This window comes from Hemiscyllium ocellatum, chromosome 28 (genome assembly GCF_020745735.1).
Source record: "Hemiscyllium ocellatum isolate sHemOce1 chromosome 28, sHemOce1.pat.X.cur, whole genome shotgun sequence".
In the NCBI taxonomy this organism is placed as follows: domain Eukaryota; kingdom Metazoa; phylum Chordata; class Chondrichthyes; order Orectolobiformes; family Hemiscylliidae; genus Hemiscyllium; species Hemiscyllium ocellatum.
In genome coordinates, this window is record NC_083428.1 from 46,822,961 (window position 1) to 46,842,731 (window position 19,771).

General features: G+C 41.0%; 1 protein-coding gene across 2 annotated transcripts in view; it reads left to right on the forward strand.

Annotated features, from left to right (window-relative positions):
- The window catches only part of LOC132829090 (UV excision repair protein RAD23 homolog B-like), a 63,396-nt gene extending 46,219 nt beyond the window's left edge, over nucleotides 1-17,177 (forward strand). For both annotated transcript variants that reach the window (XM_060846400.1, XM_060846399.1), the window contains exons 7-10: nucleotides 35-128; nucleotides 327-454; nucleotides 3,758-3,901; nucleotides 13,216-17,177. In XM_060846400.1, coding sequence (XP_060702383.1) covers nucleotides 35-128; nucleotides 327-454; nucleotides 3,758-3,901; nucleotides 13,216-13,329 — 480 coding nt within the window. In that variant the 3' untranslated portion in view covers nucleotides 13,330-17,177. The remainder of the gene's footprint in view (nucleotides 1-34; nucleotides 129-326; nucleotides 455-3,757; nucleotides 3,902-13,215) is intronic.
- The last annotated feature ends 2,594 nt before the right edge of the window (nucleotides 17,178-19,771 follow it).

The window sequence follows — 19,771 nt, forward strand, 5'->3', positions numbered from 1 at the left end:
GACATGTGTAATAAATGTTTTGCCCTTTGTTTAGGGAATCCCGGCAGAGCCAGAAGTTCCAGAGGAACCACAACCTCGAGTCACAACACAACCACCGTCGCAGCCAGCATCGCAATCTACACCAAGCAGTGAGTGCAATCAGTCAGTGTTGGTAATGGGGTAATGTGGTGAGCTTCACTGATGTCAATAGCATGGAAAGCGATGACTAAGAATTAAATTTTTAAAAATAGCAATCTATCACATTGTTAGTGAACAGTCACTGTATGAAGGGGAGGAACAGACAGTTGTTTGAGTTTGTGCAGATGTCTAACAATGATCTTTTTCAGGTAACCCACTGGAATTTCTACGAACCCAACCCCAGTTTCAGCAGATGCGTCAGATAATACAGCAGAACCCGGCACTACTGCCAGCCCTACTCCAGCAGCTTGGGAGAGACAACCCAACACTTTTACAAGTATGCCATCCATTTGTTGCCTGTTCAATATCACTTGCATCAATGTCAGTGTCTGCAAAGCTAACACTGTCTCACATTTCAATTTCATCCTTTTGTTTTTCATTAGTTTTTGTTAGATTACAGCCTCATGGCTGCCAAGAGTGCCAACAGTGCCTTTCCCGAAGTTGCCTTGCCCTGCCCATTCTCCTGATACTTGTGCTGGCTCTGAGAAGAGAGTTTAACTCCTTAATTCCCATTAAATCTAGTTTTGCTAGGGCTCTTTGATACCATACTTGGTCAAATGCTGCCTTGACTAGGGTGTAGCAAATTCTAGAGCACAAATCTTCAGTACAATTGCCAGAATGTTATCAGGGCCCATAGCTTTTGCAATATCTGGTGCCTCTAGATGTTCTTTGATATCACATAGTGAATCAAAATGACTGAAGTCTGGCATCTGTGATGCAACAGACTTCAGGAAGACGCTGAGATGGATTATCCACTGGGTACTTATGAATGAAGGTGCATGGAAATATTTCATCTTGGGTTTTTCATTCATGTACTTGGCTTCCCCATCATTGAAGTTTCAGATATTTGTGGAGATGAGAACTCTTGTTATTCAAATATCCGAGTAAAAAGTGAGGTCTGCAGATGCTGGAGATCAGAGCTGAAAGTGTGTTGCTGGTTAAAGCGCAGCAGGTCAGGCAGCATCCAAGGAACAGGAAATTCGACGTTTCGGGCATCCGCCCTTCATCAGGAATGAGGAAAGTGTGTCCAGCAGGCTAAGATAAAAGGTAGGGAGGAGGGACTTGGGGGAGGAGCGATGGAGATGTGATAGGTGGAAGGAGGTCAAGGTGAGGGTGATAGGCCGGAGTGGGGTGGGGGGCGGAGAGGTCAGGAAGAAGATTGCAGGTTAGGAGGGCGGTGCTGAGTTCGAGGGAATTGACTGAGACAAGGTGGGGGGAGGGGAAATGAGGAAACTGGAGAAATCTAGGTTCATCCCTTGTGGTTGGAGGGTTCCTAGGCGGAAGATGAGACGCTCTTCCTCCAACTGAACAGAGGGATTGGAGGGCTGCGCGTTGTGAGGGTGAGAGGTTGGAGTGGGGGAGGGGAGTAGACCGGTTGAGGTGGTTAATGTCCCGGCGGCAGTTGGAAATGAAAAGATCAAGGGCGGGTAATAGGCCAGAGCGGGGTGTCCAGGTGGATGCAATGTGTTGGAGGTGGGCGAAGGGATCCTGATTGTGAAAGTAAGCTTGGAGGCGGAGGCAGCGGAAGAAGTGTTCGACGTCACGGCGTGTAATAAACTCATTGATGCATGGATGGAGGGGGATGAAGGTGAGTCCTTTGCTGAGGACTGATTGATTGTTCGTCCTCAGTGAGGGGAGGGTCTGGAGGGATGGTGAACACTCGGTAGGGCTGGGAGCTGGGATCTGGTGTGAGTGTGGAGCTGAGAGTGGGGGTGGAGCTAGTAACTGGACTGGGTGTGGTGGTGGTGGGAATGGGAGTGGAGTCATGAGCAAGGGTGGTGTTCCCCTTAGGGTTCTGGGAGTGGGGACGGTGACAGTGGGATCTGTGGGGGGGGGGTGCTCAGCAGAATGCAGGTGAGTGGCATGAAGGGGGATGAAGTGGTGGCAAACACGGCAGTAGGGGGGCGCAGAAGTCACTGAGCGTGTGACATCAGCGATGATGTGAGGGGCGGAAGTGATGTCACGTGTGGTCCATGAAGAATTGTGAGGGGCGAAAGTGACTTCATCACTCAGCGTGGGGGTGGCAACTGCACCAGCCGCATGGCTAATAGCATCCGAGCAGTTCCAGAGGCCAGGGGAATCTATGGAGTGTTTGAGGAGCGCTGGTTGTGGAGGTGGGTAGCTAAAAAGTTGTTGTACTTCCAGTTTTTGATGTTTGAGATGGAGTTGAAATACTGTTTGTTGAGAGTATGAAGTCTTCTGAGGATGTCCACTCCACCTTCTTCCCCACCCCCGACCTATCACCTTCATCCCCTCCCCCACTCACCTGTTGTACTCTATGCTACTTTCTCCCCACCCCCACCCTCCTCTCACTTATTTCTCCGCGCTTCAGGCTCTCTGCCTGTATTCCTGATGAAGGGCTTTTGCCCGAAACATCGATTTTACTGGTCCTCGGATGCTGCCTGAACTGCTGTGCTCTTCCAGCACCACTGATCCAGAATCTGGTTTCCAGCATCTGCAGTCATTGTTTTTACCACAGTAAAGATAATGAGCCACCTTGGTAAAGTACATTGAAGTTTCCACTCAGAGTACATCTATTCCATTGCCACCGTTTGTGCTTCCTCCAAGTGGCATTTAACATCGAGGACAATTTATTTTTATCAGTTGAGGGTTGGTGGCAGGCATTAATCAGCAGGAAATTCCTTGGCCATGTTTGACCTGATGACTCCATGAAGTTTTATGGCAATGTTGAGGACCCCCAAGACAACTTCCTCCTGACAGTATATGAATCTTCTGTCAACTGTGGTGGGTCTGTTCTGCTGGTAGGACATCATGATATACCCAAGGATGATAATGATGGTAGCTGGGATATTGCTAGTGGCTTAGTAGATTCTGTAGTGGTTTTGATGCAACGGAGTGTCTTGCTAGGCCAGTTCAGAGGGCAATTAGGAGTCAACCACTTTGCTGTGGGTCTGGAGTCGTGCATTGGCCAGACCAGATAAGGACAGCAAATTTCCTTCTCTGAAGGTCATTAGTGAGGGTTGGCTTTTTCTAAAAAATTACATGATTGTCATTAGACCAGTTTTTAATTCCAGATTTTATTTAATTCAAATTTTTGATCTGTCCTAATGAGACTTGAGCCCATAGCCCCGGTATATTAGTCTGGGGTTTTGGATTACTAGTCCAGAGACACTGACAGAAAGATACCTCCTCCCCTCTGGTTAGAACTGAAGAAGCTGTAGAGGAGGTTGAGGGAACTACCCTTAGAAGCTACTCTAAGGATAAGAAAGCAACTGGTAGGATTTTCTGTGGAGAGTAAGCTTAGTATTTGTGGGCTGAATTGCTGTTTCCTGTGCTGTCATGATTCTGAAACACGTTGTGACATAAAATAACAGGAGCATCACTTTTCATCCAGACACATTGGGTCTGACTTAATGCTGCTTAATGTTGACATTCACTGCTTGATGTAGGAAATATCCATGCCAAAAAGCACCACCATTACTTTTAAAAACAAACATTCTACGTTGTGATTTTTCTTGGAATAAATAACTTGATTACAGTATTGAATTATGAGTTACTGGTTGATTGGAATAGTGTCCCATTGTGCAAGTTGCACTGATTGTTTCAAATTGCTTTCCAGCAAATTACTCAGCATCAGGAGCAGTTTGTTCAGATGTTGAATGATCCTTTGGGAGAGGCTGGAAGTGAAGGGGCAGAGGGTCATGGGTCACCACACACTAACTACATCCAGGTTACACCCCAGGAGAAGGAAGCAATAGAAAGGGTAAGTAAATTTTAAAATTCTGAGCATGTTTTATTTTGAATACAAGTGTGCAAGCCAGGAGAAGAAATAAACATTTTGCTCCTTGAGCCTGCTCAATAGGAATATAGCTGATCTGATTCCAAAAAGTTTGGAAACTAAGGTACAGTAAAGAGAAATGTGTGGAATTGCAAGTTCATCACTTAAAAATATAGGTGACAAACTTTGATCGACACTTAACCCGTGCAAGGCTTGAGCTTAAAATGGGCATTTGTATAATGTATTCATTGAGCATAATCATTAAAGCAAAATTATTTGTCAAGACTCAACCAAATGGGATCAACAACTTATCAGGATACTTTGTCTCTGTTATCTATACCTATCTAAGTAAATCATACTCCCCAAACCTTAGAGATGTTATTGCTCCCAAGAGTTAAATTGCCAATCTAATGCATTTCATGTGACAGTCTCACAAATGAAATGGTGCAACCCTTAGCTTTCAAAACCCAGATCTGTGTAGATTGATTACTGTAGGCCAAGAGCAACCATTGCTATTTGATTTAATCCAAAGCTAGAGGTAGGTGGTGGTGGGTACATACAGGAATAATGATGGAACAACCCAACAATTTCTATTGCTAAAGGCACACCTTCATGTCTATTGATAAAACTTCACAGACTGTGTTTTTCATACATGTAGGAATTCTCCCAACCTATGTTAGCTAGAAAGTTGTACAGAAGTTACAAGTAGTCAGGTTTACTAGTGTATAGATATTTTTAATGAACCAGACATGTTACTGCATACTCCTGGAGCAGGTGCAACTTGAATCTGGATCTTCTGACACAGACATGGAGACATTAACAGTGATATGAGCCCTCTTGCTAGAATGCATATTTAGCTTTTGTCTCTTGATAGCCCAACAGGGTTCCTCCAGGTCTTTTTCCTGTCTCTGTCAGGATTAATTTGTGTCATACAAATATTTTTGCATCTGATGTGTGAAACTGAAGTGACGCTCACCAACAGTTTAGGAATGGGGGACCTTATTTCCATTTTATCTTAAGATAGCTTTCATTTTGCTTAAAGAGAAGGACGAGCAATACAGAAGCCACAAGGTGTAAGGCATTGAGTAAGCTGTGTCGCTTGACTATTCTTCTACTTTCTAGAATTGAGATGAACTAACATCAACTAGTTTATTATATAATGGGTTTATTATAAGAAGTGCAATTGCTGATGGGTATGATTATTGATTTCAGTGACAGCAGTGCTGTTGTGGATTTTAATTGAAGTTTGTATCTCAGTTTGGTGTCAAAATGTGGAGCAAATGTAGCCAGCTGTTTGTGCTCTGTTGTGGAATTATCCTGTAGAGTCTAGAATTGGTCAGTTTTGTGAGGTTTTTGTTATCTAAAGTCTGTGAAATCCATTTTCCTGACTTGCACCTCACTAATACAAAATGTAAACATTTACTCTTCTATTCCGATGGCATTATGACTATGCTTTTTCAAGTACTTCTGTCCTTAATATTTGTACTTATTGTAACAATGTTTGGGTACCTTACTGCCCACTGAGATTTGTAACTGGTTCTTGCATTTCCTGTTTCCTGTCACGACCAGATGATTGTTCTTGATCTGCTTGACTGTTCTGGCTGACAATGGATGCAAATGCTTCAGTATTGTATTTTGCATTCTGAGTTCACTTGACCTGAAATGTTAACTCTGATTTCTCTCCACAGCTGATACAAGACAGGTTAAGCTTTTCCAGCAATTTCTGTTTTTGTTTGTATTTTACATTGTTGTTTTGGGCATTTCCAGAGTTGAGGATGGGGGAATTTATAGGGCCTTGGCCTTCTGTTAGTTGTTTAATTGTCCACCATCATTCACAACTGGACGTGGCAGAACTACAGAGCTTAGGTATGATCCATTGGTTATGGAATTTTACTAGCTATTGTCCTGCTAATGCTGGTTTTATAGTCCTGTGCTGCAACTTCATCAGGTTGACACCACATTTTTAGGTGTGCCTGATGTTCCTGAGATGCTCTTCTGTTGAGCCAAGGTTGATCCCTGGCTTGGTTGCAATGGTAAAGTGGGGTGATGTGCCAGGCCATGAGGTTATGAATTGTAGTTGAATAAGATCTGCTGCTACCCTGTGACACCTCAAAGTGCCAAGTCTTTAATTGCTCAGTCTGTTCAAAACCTGTTGCATTCAGCATTATGGCAGTTCCACACAACACAATGGAGACAGCATTCCCTCTAATTTTATGCCTTGGAGATAGTGGGGACTGCGGATGCTGGAAAGTCAGTTTCGATAAAATGTGGAGCTGGAGAAAGCACAGCAGGTCAAGCAGCATTAGAGGAGCATAAGAGTTGATGTTTCAGGCAGGACCCTTGATCAGGACTCTAATTTTATACCAGCTGCTTTGGCCTTGAAAGCTTGTGCACAGCAGCAACATCTGGAACTAGAAGTCAATGCCACGATTGACGTACTGATACTGATTGTCATGCGAGGAACAATGGAGCAGCAGATACACAGCTTTTCAGCTTAGAAAGAACACTAGAGGGTATCTTCAATATGAAGGTGGGACTTTGTTTCCACATTGACTGTGTGGTGGTCATACTAATATGATATTTTGTCAGGAATTATTGTTAATAAATGTCACAGTCTATCAAATTTGCCTTGCCATCGTGGCAATGAATGGTACTGACTACTCATGACCATCAATTTTCATCAGTTAATCTAAAATAAATTAATAAATGTAGCAAGGAAGGCTGCAGCAATTGTAGGTGGTAGAAATCATTTCAAATTTGACTGTTACTATTTGACCCAACTTGAGATTTTGCCTGCATAACTTCCCCATCGCTGAAACTGACAACTTTCCCCTCCAAAACATTTGTCTTCCTTCACTTCTACTTCCATCTCCACCAATATGCTGCTAACCAACTCATTACTGCTTATGTTACCCCCAGACTTGAATATTATCCAAAACTTTACCTATGTACTAACTGGCAAGAAATCCAGTTCACCTGTCACTCCTGTGTTCACTGACCTACATTGACTCCCATTTAGTTGTCATCCTCTTGTTCTAATTGTTCCATGGCCAACTCCTTAAGCCCCACCACCAGTGGCAACATTTATTTAGCACCTTTAACATGTTGAAGGGCATGTCACAGGAGCGTTATAAAGTGAAAAATGACACCTAGCTAATATTTGAGACAGATGACCAGAAGCTTACTTGAAAGGAATTTTTTTTTAAAGTGTTTTAAAGGGGAAAGTGAGGTAGAGACAGAGGTATAGAACCTGACTTCCAAATCTGGGATCTTAGACAGTTGGAAATGTAGCCCCAATGGAAGAATAATTATGATTTAGAAAAGCTTGAGAATGAGAAGTGGGCAGCAGAGCTTTGGACGATCTCCGATTTATAGATGGTACGTAGCATGTCAGAGATGAGCCAAAGTGTATTGCAGTAGTCGTGTGTATAGGTAATGACGTTGTGACTAAAGGTTCAGCAACAGATATACAGAAATTTGGCATGGTCTGTTTTATGGGATGAGAAAATAGGTACTTCTGGAAATGGTGAAAACTTGAGGTCAGAAAGCTTTGAATGTTATTGCCAAACGGCAGTATGTAGATGAGAAGTAGGATAGAACTGGAGTACACAGAGATAATTGTGAGAGTGCAGAAAGAGGATTCAGTGATGCTTTGATTATGTTAAGATAGGAGAGAATAATGATACGTCACAGCAATTTTGGAACCCTTTGAGAACTCTGCCTTTCTCTAACTCTGCCATCTTGTGTGACTTTGTCCTCTGAATCAGTAACAGCTGCTCTTTCAGCTGTTCAGACCTCAAGTTTTGGAATTCTCTCCCGCAATCTGCTCCCCTCTCCTTATAGGAAAATTGTTAAAACTAATGTTTTTGAGTAGTCTTTTAAGCACTATGCCAATGTCTCGAACTTTGTCTAGGTGTTAATTTGCATCTGATTATGGTCTTAAAGTCACATCAAACTGAAGAAACATAGAATATTTACAGCACAGAACCAGGCCATTTGGCCCATAGAGACCCTGCTAGCTCTTTGAAAAAGTAAATAACCTAGTGCTATCGTCTTTTATGTACTGCCTGAATTTATTTTAGAGAATGGTCCTATTCTTTTTGAATGTCATGACTCAATCTACGTATACCCTATTGTTGGGCCCTTTGTTTCAAATTCTAACACTTGCTGCCTGAAAGGGGGTTTCATCATATTCCCATTGCTGTCTTTGCCATTCACCTCAGTTTTTTCTCTTCTGAATCTCAAATCTTTCCACCAATGGAACCGTTTCAATCCAACTGACCCAATTTCATCATGAGTTTGAATGTTACTATCAAATCAGCGTTTAGCGTTCTCTTCACAGAAGATGCCCTGCCATCTACCAACATAACTAATTCTTTTAATACTTTTCTGCACAATATCTATTGCCTTTGTATCCTTCCTGGAGTATGGTGTCCTGAGATGCAATGCTCCACTTGAGGCCAAACTAGTGTTTTACACTGAATTGGATAGGCATATGGATGACAGTATGAAAGGTATGTAGGTTAATTTGATTTGAGAGTAGGATAAAAGGTCAGCGCAACATTGAGGGCCAAAGGGCCTGTATTGTGCTGTACGATTCTATGATCTATAACTTTCTTGTTTTTGCATTTTATAGTCCAGTTTATAAATTCAGAATTATGTGCATTTTATTAATCGTTTTCAACCTTTCTTGCTACTTTCAATTATTTTATATGTATACATACCCCATTTCCCCTTGCACTTGCACCTTCTTCAGAATTGTACCTTTTTTATATTGTCTTTGCCCAATCTTATGAAATTGAAACACGTTGTGCTTCTCTGCATTTAATTTTTTGTCTTCTGCATATTCAAACAACCTACCTAGTCTGTTTATCATTGTCCTTCTTGAAATTGTGCTCTGTACACCAGCATATGATGGGCCTCGATCAGTGCTGACTCAAATAATTGGAATAAGTTACTTTCATCCCAAGTCATTGTTTCCAAAATCACTGTTTCCTCATCACCAAGCTGGCCTATAGTTGATGAAACATTATGGCATACTGAAAGTGTTTGATATTTAAATATTTTAGTTAGTTAAAATAGTCAGGTTATTCAAAAATTATTTTCCTTTTGACAAATTAATACTTGGCTAATGTGAAAGCTGTCAGGAAAAGTATTTCAAAAATCTGGATCAGCAAGAAAACAACAAAATGTTTCATGTGCTTTAGCCATTGAAGAGGCAGTTTCAGTTCAGATTTAAATCTCAAATATTTGTTGGAAACAAATGCAGAACATATTAAAATATATTCTCCAAATGAAACTTCCCAAATAAAACAGTTGGAATTAGTGATTACAGACCAGTAAATCTATAACTTTGTAGAGATCAACATTCTTTTAATTTGCAAAATATAGGGAGTCAATGAAGCCTTAACAATAATTGACAGAACTGAAACAGCTTAGCCTCAAGTTCTAGTATTCTCTCAAACCTTAAAGCATCAAAATTAAAATAAACTCTTCTTTTTGTGAACACTGCATTTTGAAAAAAAGCAAAAAAGATTAATACAATACTTTCATCTGGCTAAAGCATGACCACTGACACAATTGTTTTTTTTTAAACCGGCCTTACAGAATTTCAAACAAATCAGGGGCTCACTGTCCTTAATCAGTTGTTTTAAGGTTTCATGTTTGATAATTTTAAAAAGGACCTAATGTTATATCATATTAATGTAAAAATAAAATCTGCTGTATTACATGACCCACAAAACACATTGAATTGAGATCCTAATTCAAATAAGGCAAAGCAGTTACTTAAAAGGATTTTCTGAACTAGTATTTTAACTAACTAAAATATTTAAATATCAAACACTTTCAGTATGCCATAATTTATATTGAAACTTCCTGTTTCGACCCAAGTATTAGTACAACCTTAATTTCAGCATTTCTCGTTTTTTTTTCCTCTTGATGAAATTGCACTTCCAAAAAGAGAAAACCCTCGCAATGGACCACATGGCACCGCAGTCCATGCCACTCCCTGCCCCCCTGAAGAAAACTCACCAAGTTGAGTCCACAGGCCAGAAACGGCGACTTCCACTGAGACAAAAATCTGGACAAAGCTTCCCCAGCAATTAATGTACTTTACTGTCAGGCTCCTGACAGGCCTGCTCCACTTTCTTCCCCTTTTCCTAATGACGCCGTGTTGTCCCAAAAATACTTTTAAGGGTAGGTGTGGGGAATAAGAAATACCAAATCTTGTTTAGGTGTTTTTCTTAGAAGTTCCTGATATGTAAGTTTTTTTTTAATGCACCAGAGCCTCAAACCCTGTGTTTGTAGTCTCCACTCCCACTACAGGGTCCTGACCTTCACATGGGTGTTTCCCTCTTAACAACCAGTCTAAGGCAGGGCGATAGAGACAGGCACAGTAAATGTCGTGTTTCTTTTTATCTTGCACTCTATGCTCCGGAGCCTCAAACTTCACTACTGGAGGACTTTAATCCCCTTTTACCTAGGGGACTTTAACCTCCGAATTCCTAGTGGCTTATGATTCTGAAAGCGAACTTAGCATGCAAGTGCATATGTTATCTTAGATTCTGTCACCACAGAGTCCAAGGGGACGAAGGGTTGACTGAGTGGTAGGTTTAGAGAGAGCGAGATCAAGGTAAAGTTTGCCTTGTGGGCCCATCCATCTCTCCACCTGGAATCTCGGTGTGTGTTGGAATCCCACTGCTCCCATTAAATCTTAGCTGCTTTTTCCTCAGATTCTTACACGCTTGATGTAACTGCAATATGCCAACTTCTGTGAACAAAAAACAAATCTTGTTAAGTCCTGTACAGTACAAACTTTCAGGAGGAACTTTTAAAACACCTTGCAGGGCTTGCAAAGTCGTGTCAGAATCTCTCCCCAGACAAAGGAAACAGTCCTTTCTTTATACGAGATCTTTACATCACAGTCAGTCATACCAATAAGAAACCCGCGGCCATTCTCTCTTCTCCTCCTCCCCCCCCCCCCCCCCCCCCCCCCCCACACACACACACACACACACAGTCACATGGTACTCGAGACACAATGCAGTGACCACCACATCTCTAGAACCATTGGGCAGATCTGGTGTGCATTGTATTTTCTAACTACAGGGTGCAGTCAGAATTCCAACTGTAATGTTCTTATTGATTTCTGAATAAGGGTCGAAAATGTAAATGGTAGGACTTGACAGTGTAAATGGCTCTGAGTGACAAGGAAATGACCATATTAACGGCTTTGAATAATAGGAGATGATAATGTCATTTCTTACAATCTGTAAGTCAGAGACATTCCACCCTAGACTCAGGACAACCAATGTCCTGCAGATCAGCAGGGCAAGTTAATATCACAAAAAGTAGCAAGTAATATTCCACCACACCCACCCTTTCCGATAAAAGACAAGCTAATCACTGCCCCTTGGTGTTCAATGGCATTACCAATACTGAATTCCCCCACGATCAACATTCTGGGATTACTGTTGACCAGAAATTCAGCTGGACTCCCCATATAAATACAGTGGCTACAAGAGCAGCTCAGAGGCTAGGAAGACTGTAGCAAATAATTCCACCTGACACCCCACCTCCACCCCCAAAAAAAGCCTGTCAACCATCTACAAGGTACAATTCAGGAGTGTGATAGAATAGTTCCCATTTGTCGAGATGGAAGCAACTCCTGCAGTATTCAAGAAGCGTGATACAATCCAGTACAAAGCAGTCTGCTTGATTGGCACCACATCCGCTCCCCACTCCACCAATGCTCAGTAGCGGCAGTGTATACTATCTACCTGATGATGGGCTTTTGCCCGAAACGTCGATTTTCCTGCTCCTCAGATGCTGCCTGACTTGCTGTGCTTTCTAGCACCACTCTGATCTAGGCTCTGATTTCCAGCATCTGCAGTCCTCACTTTTGTCTATCTATAAGATGCACTTCAGTAATTCACTAAAGACAGCATCATCCAAACCCACAGCCACTTCCATCTAGGCAGCAGATACACTGGAACATCATCTGCAAGTTCCCCCTCCAAGCCACTCCCCATCCTGACTTGGAAATACATTGCCATTTCTTCAGTGTCTCTGGGTCAGAATCTTAGAATTCCCTCCCTAAGGGAATTGTAGATCCACTAATAGCACACTGACTGCAGTAATTCACAAAGGCAGCTCACCGCCACCTTCTCAAGGGCAACTAAGGATGGCAATAAATGCTGGCAAGCCAACAATGCCCACGTCCCACAAGTGAGTGAACTTTATTAAAAAAAAACACTTTTTCCTTTGAACAAACATTCACAATATTCTAATCCTCTGGCACCACTCTGTATCTCATGAGGATTGGAAGATGACTGCCTTCATTACTCTTGGGTACATTTTATCCAATCCTAGTGCATCATCAACTTTATGTACAGTCAGCCTATCCAAGACTACCTCAAATTTTAAAATATATTAAATATCTGAACTACCTTCTTTCACCATGACTTGGGCAGCAGCATCATCTTTGGTAAAGATAGGTGCAAAGTATTCACTCAGTTCTTCAGGTGTACCTCCCTTCTTTGTGTAAATACCTATTTTGGATTTATTAGTTGTCAGTCTCTTCTCATACACAATGTTTGCTTCACTCTAAATCCTCTGTGTTGAGCTTGATTATATTGGCCATTTGTTAACTAAAATATTGACTTTCAAGATTAGTCTTGAATTTGTCCCCTTTAAAGTGTCTTATGTTTGTTTTACTGTTAAGGACAAGGTGCAGTAGTTGACTTTATGAAAACACTTGTGTAATGTGAAAAACAGCACTTATCAATCTCTCATTTGAGAACGTGTCCAGTTTACACGATGCCTTGGGATAACTAAGCCTTCAATTTAGCCTCTGCAGTAATTCAATCCTGTGGGAAAGGAACTGTACTCATTAAAAGATAATCAGCAAAACGTTGAAAATTGGGAAGTCTCCATGTAGAGTAACAGACACAGTCAGGCCCGTCATTTTGTGCCATACTGTTGGATGTCTAGTACTTGTTCATGGCTGTGAAAATGATACTCATTTTCAGCTGTCATTTTAAGATCTTCACTGGTAACTCCTTTTGGGTCTCTACATGTTCTGCACTGAGTTTTTCCCCTCGCTTCAAGTATGAGTTTGGTTTATTGTTGCTCTGTCAAATCCGTGGTTGAGAATATGCTGTATGCAGCCGTCCCAATTACCTGCTCTCTGTCTACTTGCAATTTTAGTTTTTTTGGCATATGCCTCAAGTGAAGTGGGTGTGTGGAGAGGTTGAAATCAGTAACTCGCTACTGATAATATTTTTTTCTTGTTTCAGTTAAAGGCACTGGGTTTCCCTGAGGGACTTGTCATTCAAGCCTACTTCGCTTGTGAGAAGAATGAAAATCTCGCCGCAAACTTCCTTCTCCAGCAGAATTTTGATGATGAATGATTTTGTTTTCTCTATCCTTCCTCCGCTTCCCCTTCCCCCATCTCACCCTCCATTCTCCCACCCATCCTTCTATTCAGAACCCAACTCACTCCCTCTATCTGCAATGGGTGGTTAATGGTGAGGCCAGGCCTAGTGTGCATGACCTGGCGGTATCAGCATTGTGAAGTGCAGCATTGGAAAGCACATATTTAAACAAATCAGACACAGTATCCCTTTGGTCAGTCTATACTAGGTGATATATAACGGCTCATTACGACTAGTCAGTGTTGGTGGGTTGGGGAGGGTGAGTTTGGTGGGTGTCAGGGGCTGGTAGGGGCCTGTATTCACAAAAGTTTATGCAGTGTATGCGCCAAAAATTCCCTAACCCCTGAATTTTAGATAAAACACTTTTGCATTTGTGCCTTTTGTGAATATGGGCCTGGATTTGTGTGGAAGAGACTGAAGGTCAAGTGCTTCTGCAGCATAATGTTTCAAACTTGCCTACAATCAGACTTTTCAATAGATTCTCTTTTTTTTCTTATGTTTGTGTCAGGTGTGGGGGCGGGGATGGTAGTTGGGCAGATGGGCTGGTGGACAGAAATGTACAATCATTAAGCAGTAGACATTGCCATTCTGGAATATTGGTGACAAAACTATTGTGATGCCTGATAGGATATTGCCTGGTTTATGTATCTGCCAACTATTGGAAATGCAACCATACCCATCATAAGGCAGCAACATGTTTTTTAAAAATAAAAGTGCAAAATTTCCCACATTTGGAAACTGCTGTATTTAAAAAGCAACCTGTCTTGCATTGCTGTTTAGAAAGTGTGTGTTGCAGTCTGTATTTTTATTAAAAAAAAGAAGCACGGTATTAAACAGCAGCTTGCAATCACTGCAGGAATCTTTAGCTTGTCTGAGTAAGTAGCAGCAGATTAATTTTGTTAGAGCTCACTCTCAAATATTGCACGTAGCTGTTTCTTAAATGTTAAACTACTTGTGGAATCAATATTCTTAATAGCACTAACTGGCCCCAATTTAGAGCGTCAAATAGATAACTTACAAGCTTTTGACCAAGGGCAACACATCAAAATGATCCCATGGCAATAGGCATGGAAAGGCAGTCAGAACCGCCTACACAACACTGATGTATCCCACACACTATTGAATGCAGCAAATTCATGTTTAGTTCAATTTGGTGAGTATTGGATGGGGAACAAGAAAGTGCATAACTGTCTCCAAGATGGGGTATTGAAAATGATTACATACCTGTCCTGTTTGCAGAGTTAAGTAACATTTTTGAGGCGCACAAATTGACTTAATAGTTTTTAATGATGTGCTGAAGCACCCTTGTAAATTAGAATAAGGTTTCATTTCTGAATGGATAAGGAAGGAGGTTGGTTATAATTTGGTCAAGGGAATGATTTATATTTTCCTCAAGTCCCAGTGATGTTTGCTGTGATTTTTTTTTTGCTTTGCTTTTCTTGACTCAGGTGAGAGGCAATCAGTTACACTTTAAAGGATTGAAGTAATTTTTCTAACACTTATTCAGCAGAGCCTAAAGACATTATCATCAGGAAATGCTTTTGATTATTGAGGCACTGTAGAACTGGAAATTGGTTCTTTCCTGTAATAGTTTCCAGTTTGCAACTCAAAAACATAGCTTTGAGATGCTTCAAAAATAATTAAATTTATGTTTTTTTTGTTTCTTTGTGCTGAACCATGGCTCTTCTAATAGGCTGTTTTGAGCAGTTACTCCTGTGATTACTCCTCTACCTGGAACCCAATTGCTTGCAATTTTCCCTCTGAACTCAGCTGCATGTGAGCATTCATGATTGGAATCTTTCACGCCATTTCTTTCTGCAGAATTTTGAGGCACAGTTGAGCTGATTCAATTATGTTCAAATGATATTGGCTGAGGTGTACTTATGAGGTAAAATAATACTGTTGTGTCTCTCTTTGTAGGCAGATAGCTGAAACCTTGCTGTTTCACTGAAGTTACCTGACTGATGCCTTGGGAATCATAATTGAAACCCAGATTTCTTTTGATCACTGAAGTTAATTTTATTTTGTATATAATCCATCAAGCACTTCTTTTTTTAAAAAAAAGTGAATTGCTCAAGTTTAATCTTGACATCTTGAATTGTTCTCTGAATAGTCTGACAAGAAGTGATACTGTCTGTTGTTAAAAAGGAGGAAAGAAATTACTGCTTATGGGTTGTTGAGAAATACTTTCAAATGCAAGCTTTTGACAATAGTTTCCCATCATTGACAAATTTAAAATAGCAAAAACTTTTAATTTTTGCCAAGTGAATATTATGTGAGCATTTTTATTAAAGCCTTCTGCTATTTTATGGTTAGCCCTTCAAAGGAACTTGAAATAATTAATCAAAATATTTCTATTTCCAACAATGTGTAACTGTTCAGAATGTATACAGGATGCACTTTACTTTTCAAGGATATAAGCTAACTATAAGATCCCAAAAGCCTTCCAGTCTATTCTGATAGGTTAAATTACATTTAGCATCCAAACTATTTTCATCTAAATCCTTTTAATGCCAAGCAGATAATTCTCTATATTATTTAGAATCTGTCCACATTTGAGCTGAGCTTGATTGATCACTTCAACATTAGGTTAAGTAAGTTACGTTACTGCCTATCTAAGGCCTGAAACCACCCTGCCCTGAAATGAATCACTTTGAAGTTCCATTTCGTTGCATCCTTTCAAATTGAGTTATTGCATAATTAAGTCTGGAGAGTTGGTTTGTTTGGGGGCTAGTCAGCAGAATTATGAACTTTTATGACCAAAGAGTATGTCCAACCTAGAGTGTTGGAATAGCATTAGGAGTGAGGCAAGTAGTTATTATTAGGAACTCTTAATTGGACTCAGTCCTTAGTCCTTAGTTTAATGGGACATTAAAAACCCTCTTCTGCAGTTTTGCTGCTTAGGCATTAATGTAGAAGGAATTGGAAAGGGTCAACACTAAGTTGATTTTCCTTTTGGTTATTTTTCTGCTAGTTTTATTTTGCCTGCTCATGCTTTGGAGTAAGTGGGGGACTGATGTTGAATGTTAAAATACTGTTTGTAGTTCAGTTCCATTCCCAAAGCTGTGAGCCTTGGAGCAGTAAGTAATGGCTGCTTGTTATGACCTTCCCTGCCCCACCTTTCCAAAAATGCCATTGCCCATGGAAATGGAGCTAGGGACACTAAAGCAAAGCTCAGTTCTGTTCAGTTGAAAGCCCTTTCCAAGTTCCTCCATACATCAGTTCAAAATCAAAAGCTTGTTTCTGAAAGATAATTGGAAGTGTAGTTTATATTTAGTACTGGTGCTGTTTACCCGTCTCTTCTTTCTGGGCCTGCATCCCTGCTGTTCCCCCACCCACCTGTCCAGTAGTTTGATACAGGCCTTGTACCGGTCCGCTGTTGTTGAGGCATAAGGGCACATTGCTCTGTCTACTGCCATGTCTCATTCTCTTCCCAACTTTCCAGAGTTAATTTGTTTTAAAAAAAAAACTAATCTGTTGGAGAGCAGCACAGCCCATGACTTGAACAGGGTGCATTTCGTGCAAGTCTATTGCTAGTAGCCCTCTCCTGATGTGTTATTTCATTTATACTGTTTTGATTCTGAATTTAGACTTAATTCATTGGACCAGTACACAACCACAATTCACATTTTTACGTCAGTGATCTTTGCAATTGACCTCTTTAACTACAGCCTGTGACTCAATTTGCCCTTATTACTTTTAAATCAGAATTGTAAGCCCCAGTCTTGCATCAGGTACCTTTGACATTAGAGCTGATTTGCTGAATGTTCCTGGGATTCACAATGTTTGTGTTAACTACAATAAAGGCTTTTTACAAAGCTTTACTATAGTTTTGTTTTTTACTAACTACTCAACGTATATTCTATATTTTGACTTTCACACTTGATGTCTATTTTGATATAACTTGCACATGTTACCCAATGTTTATTTTCTGATTGTTTTTGATAATTGTTTGTTGATTTTTAAAACTTTCCCAATCTTCTGGTTTACTACTAAGTTTTGCTACATGGAAGGTTTTTGTCTTTCGAATTGATGCTGTCATTAACTTCCTTATATAATCTATAATTGGATTATCCCCATTCTTAAAAAAAAATTCTTACTGGGATATATTTTGAGTCATTGAAGAAAATACTTCAAGTCTACCATTGTTTGTCAGCTGCTAAACTCATTTCCCAGTCCATTTCAACTCTGCCTGCATTCCTTTACAAATACACTCCATGAACTTTAAGACATTTGTTTCCAACACAAGTTTCTCCCACTCAAACTGAATATTAAGTTTACCATATTATGGCCACTGTATCTTAGGGAATCTTGACTTTGAGGTCATCTCATTAAATCTGCCTCTTTACTTCAGATCAGATTCAAAATAGCCTGAACCTTGGAGCACCTGCCTACAAAACCAACTTATCGTCCATGGAATCCAGAAATCCTGCTCCCTGAAAGTCTCAATCACATCCTGAAACAATCCTGTGACTACAGCCATGTTGCCTTCCTTAGCATCTGCCTGTGAAACCAATTTATCCTCCATGGGCTCCAGAAATATGTTGAAGACACCACCCACGCCCTCCTACATGACTTCCAATTCCCTGGCCCCCAATACCTCACCTTCACCATCGATATCCAATCCCTGTACACCTGTATCCCCCATGAGGAAGGTCTCAAAGCCCTTTTGTTTCTTCCTCTCCCACTGACCCACTCTGTCCCACTCCACTGACACTCATTTGATTGTCAGAACTGATCATCACCCTTAACAACTTATCCCTTCAATCCTTCCACTTCCTACAAACCAGAGGGGTGGCTATGGGTCCTAGCTATGTCCCTTTTTGTAGGATACATGGAACAGTGCCTCTTTGACAGTCTCTCACTGGCATCATCCACCATTTTTTCTCCATTGCATGGATGACTGTATCGGCGCTGCCTTATACTCCCGCAAGTAGCTTGAACACTTCATTCACTACACCAACAACTTCAACCCTGACCTCAAGTTCATCTGGACCATCTCCAACATCTCCCTCCCCTTCCTGGGCCTCTATCTCCGGTGACTGGCTTCACATTGACATCTACCTCAAACCCATCAACTCCTACAGTTTTCTTGACTACACCTCCTCCCAACTGCTTCCTGTAAAAATGGGATCCCTTACTCCCAACTCCTCCACCTCCACCATATCTGCTCCCCAGATGAGCAGTTCCACTCCAAGACATCCCAGATATCCTCTTACTTCAAGGACCGTAACTTCCCCTCCATTGTCATCAACAATGACCTCAATTGTATCTCCTCTATCTTCTGCACCTCTGTCCTTGAACTGTGCCCCCCCCCCGCCCCAATTCGCAGCTCCTTGGATGCTGCCTGAACTGCTGTCCTCTTCCAGCACCACTGATCCAGAATCTGGTTTCCAGCATCTGCAGTCATTGTTTTTTTACCTCTTTTTAATGATAGAGTTGAGAGATTCTAATAGGAAACAGTGGTGACATTACTGCAAAAATTGCTTGAAGACAAAAATCATGCCCAAAGTAAAAGGGAACAAAGGCCCTTGTGGATAAATGAGTCTTGACAAAGAAATAATGCTGGAGAAATTAATGGAACTAAAAGTTGACTAAATGACTGGTTAAGTACATTTGCAAAAAGGTGGACTATAATAAGTGACAGTGTTCAACTTTGATAAGAAAAATAGAAAACAGTATGTTTTCAAATGGTGCAAGATTAGGAAACATTATTCAATGGGTTCTGGTTTTCCTTGTACACCAGCCCCGGGAGGTTAATACACAACAAACAAACAACATGTTGGACTCTATTTCAAGGGGATTGAAGCACAAGAGAAAAGGAAGTCTGACTGCAGCTGTACATGGTCATGGTGAGGTTGCATATGGAATATTGTGAACGGGTCTGATCTCCTTTCTGAAGAGCAAGGGCAATGTGGCATCACTACACTGATTTCTGAAATAAGGAGATTACCCTACGAGTACAGGTTGAGTAGATTGAGCCTACATTTCCCTGCAATTTTTAAGATTTTTTTTCCTGATACTTCCATGGAATGCATGCCCATTTCTGCCCCTGTATAATTGCTGTTGGGGATGCTGGTGAGCTGCTTCCTACAGGTTGGTCGCCGAGTCACATAATCATCCTGCACTGAAACTGTTCATTTACTATCCTTCGGTGAAGAATTTTCTTTCTAACTACCATTAATTATTTACTGCACTTAGGCTACAGTGATTCACAAAGATAGCTCACCACACTACCTTCACCACAGTGAATAAGGATGAGTAGCAAATGTGGTCTTGCCTGTGGTGCTCACAGCCTGTGAACCAGTTGAATAAAAAGTAATGGAACCAGCAACTAAATTTCAGAAGAACAGTCAGCAGTGATGTACTAGAGGGTTTAGGGTGAGAAGAGAAAGAGATAAAAAGAACCTAAGGGGCA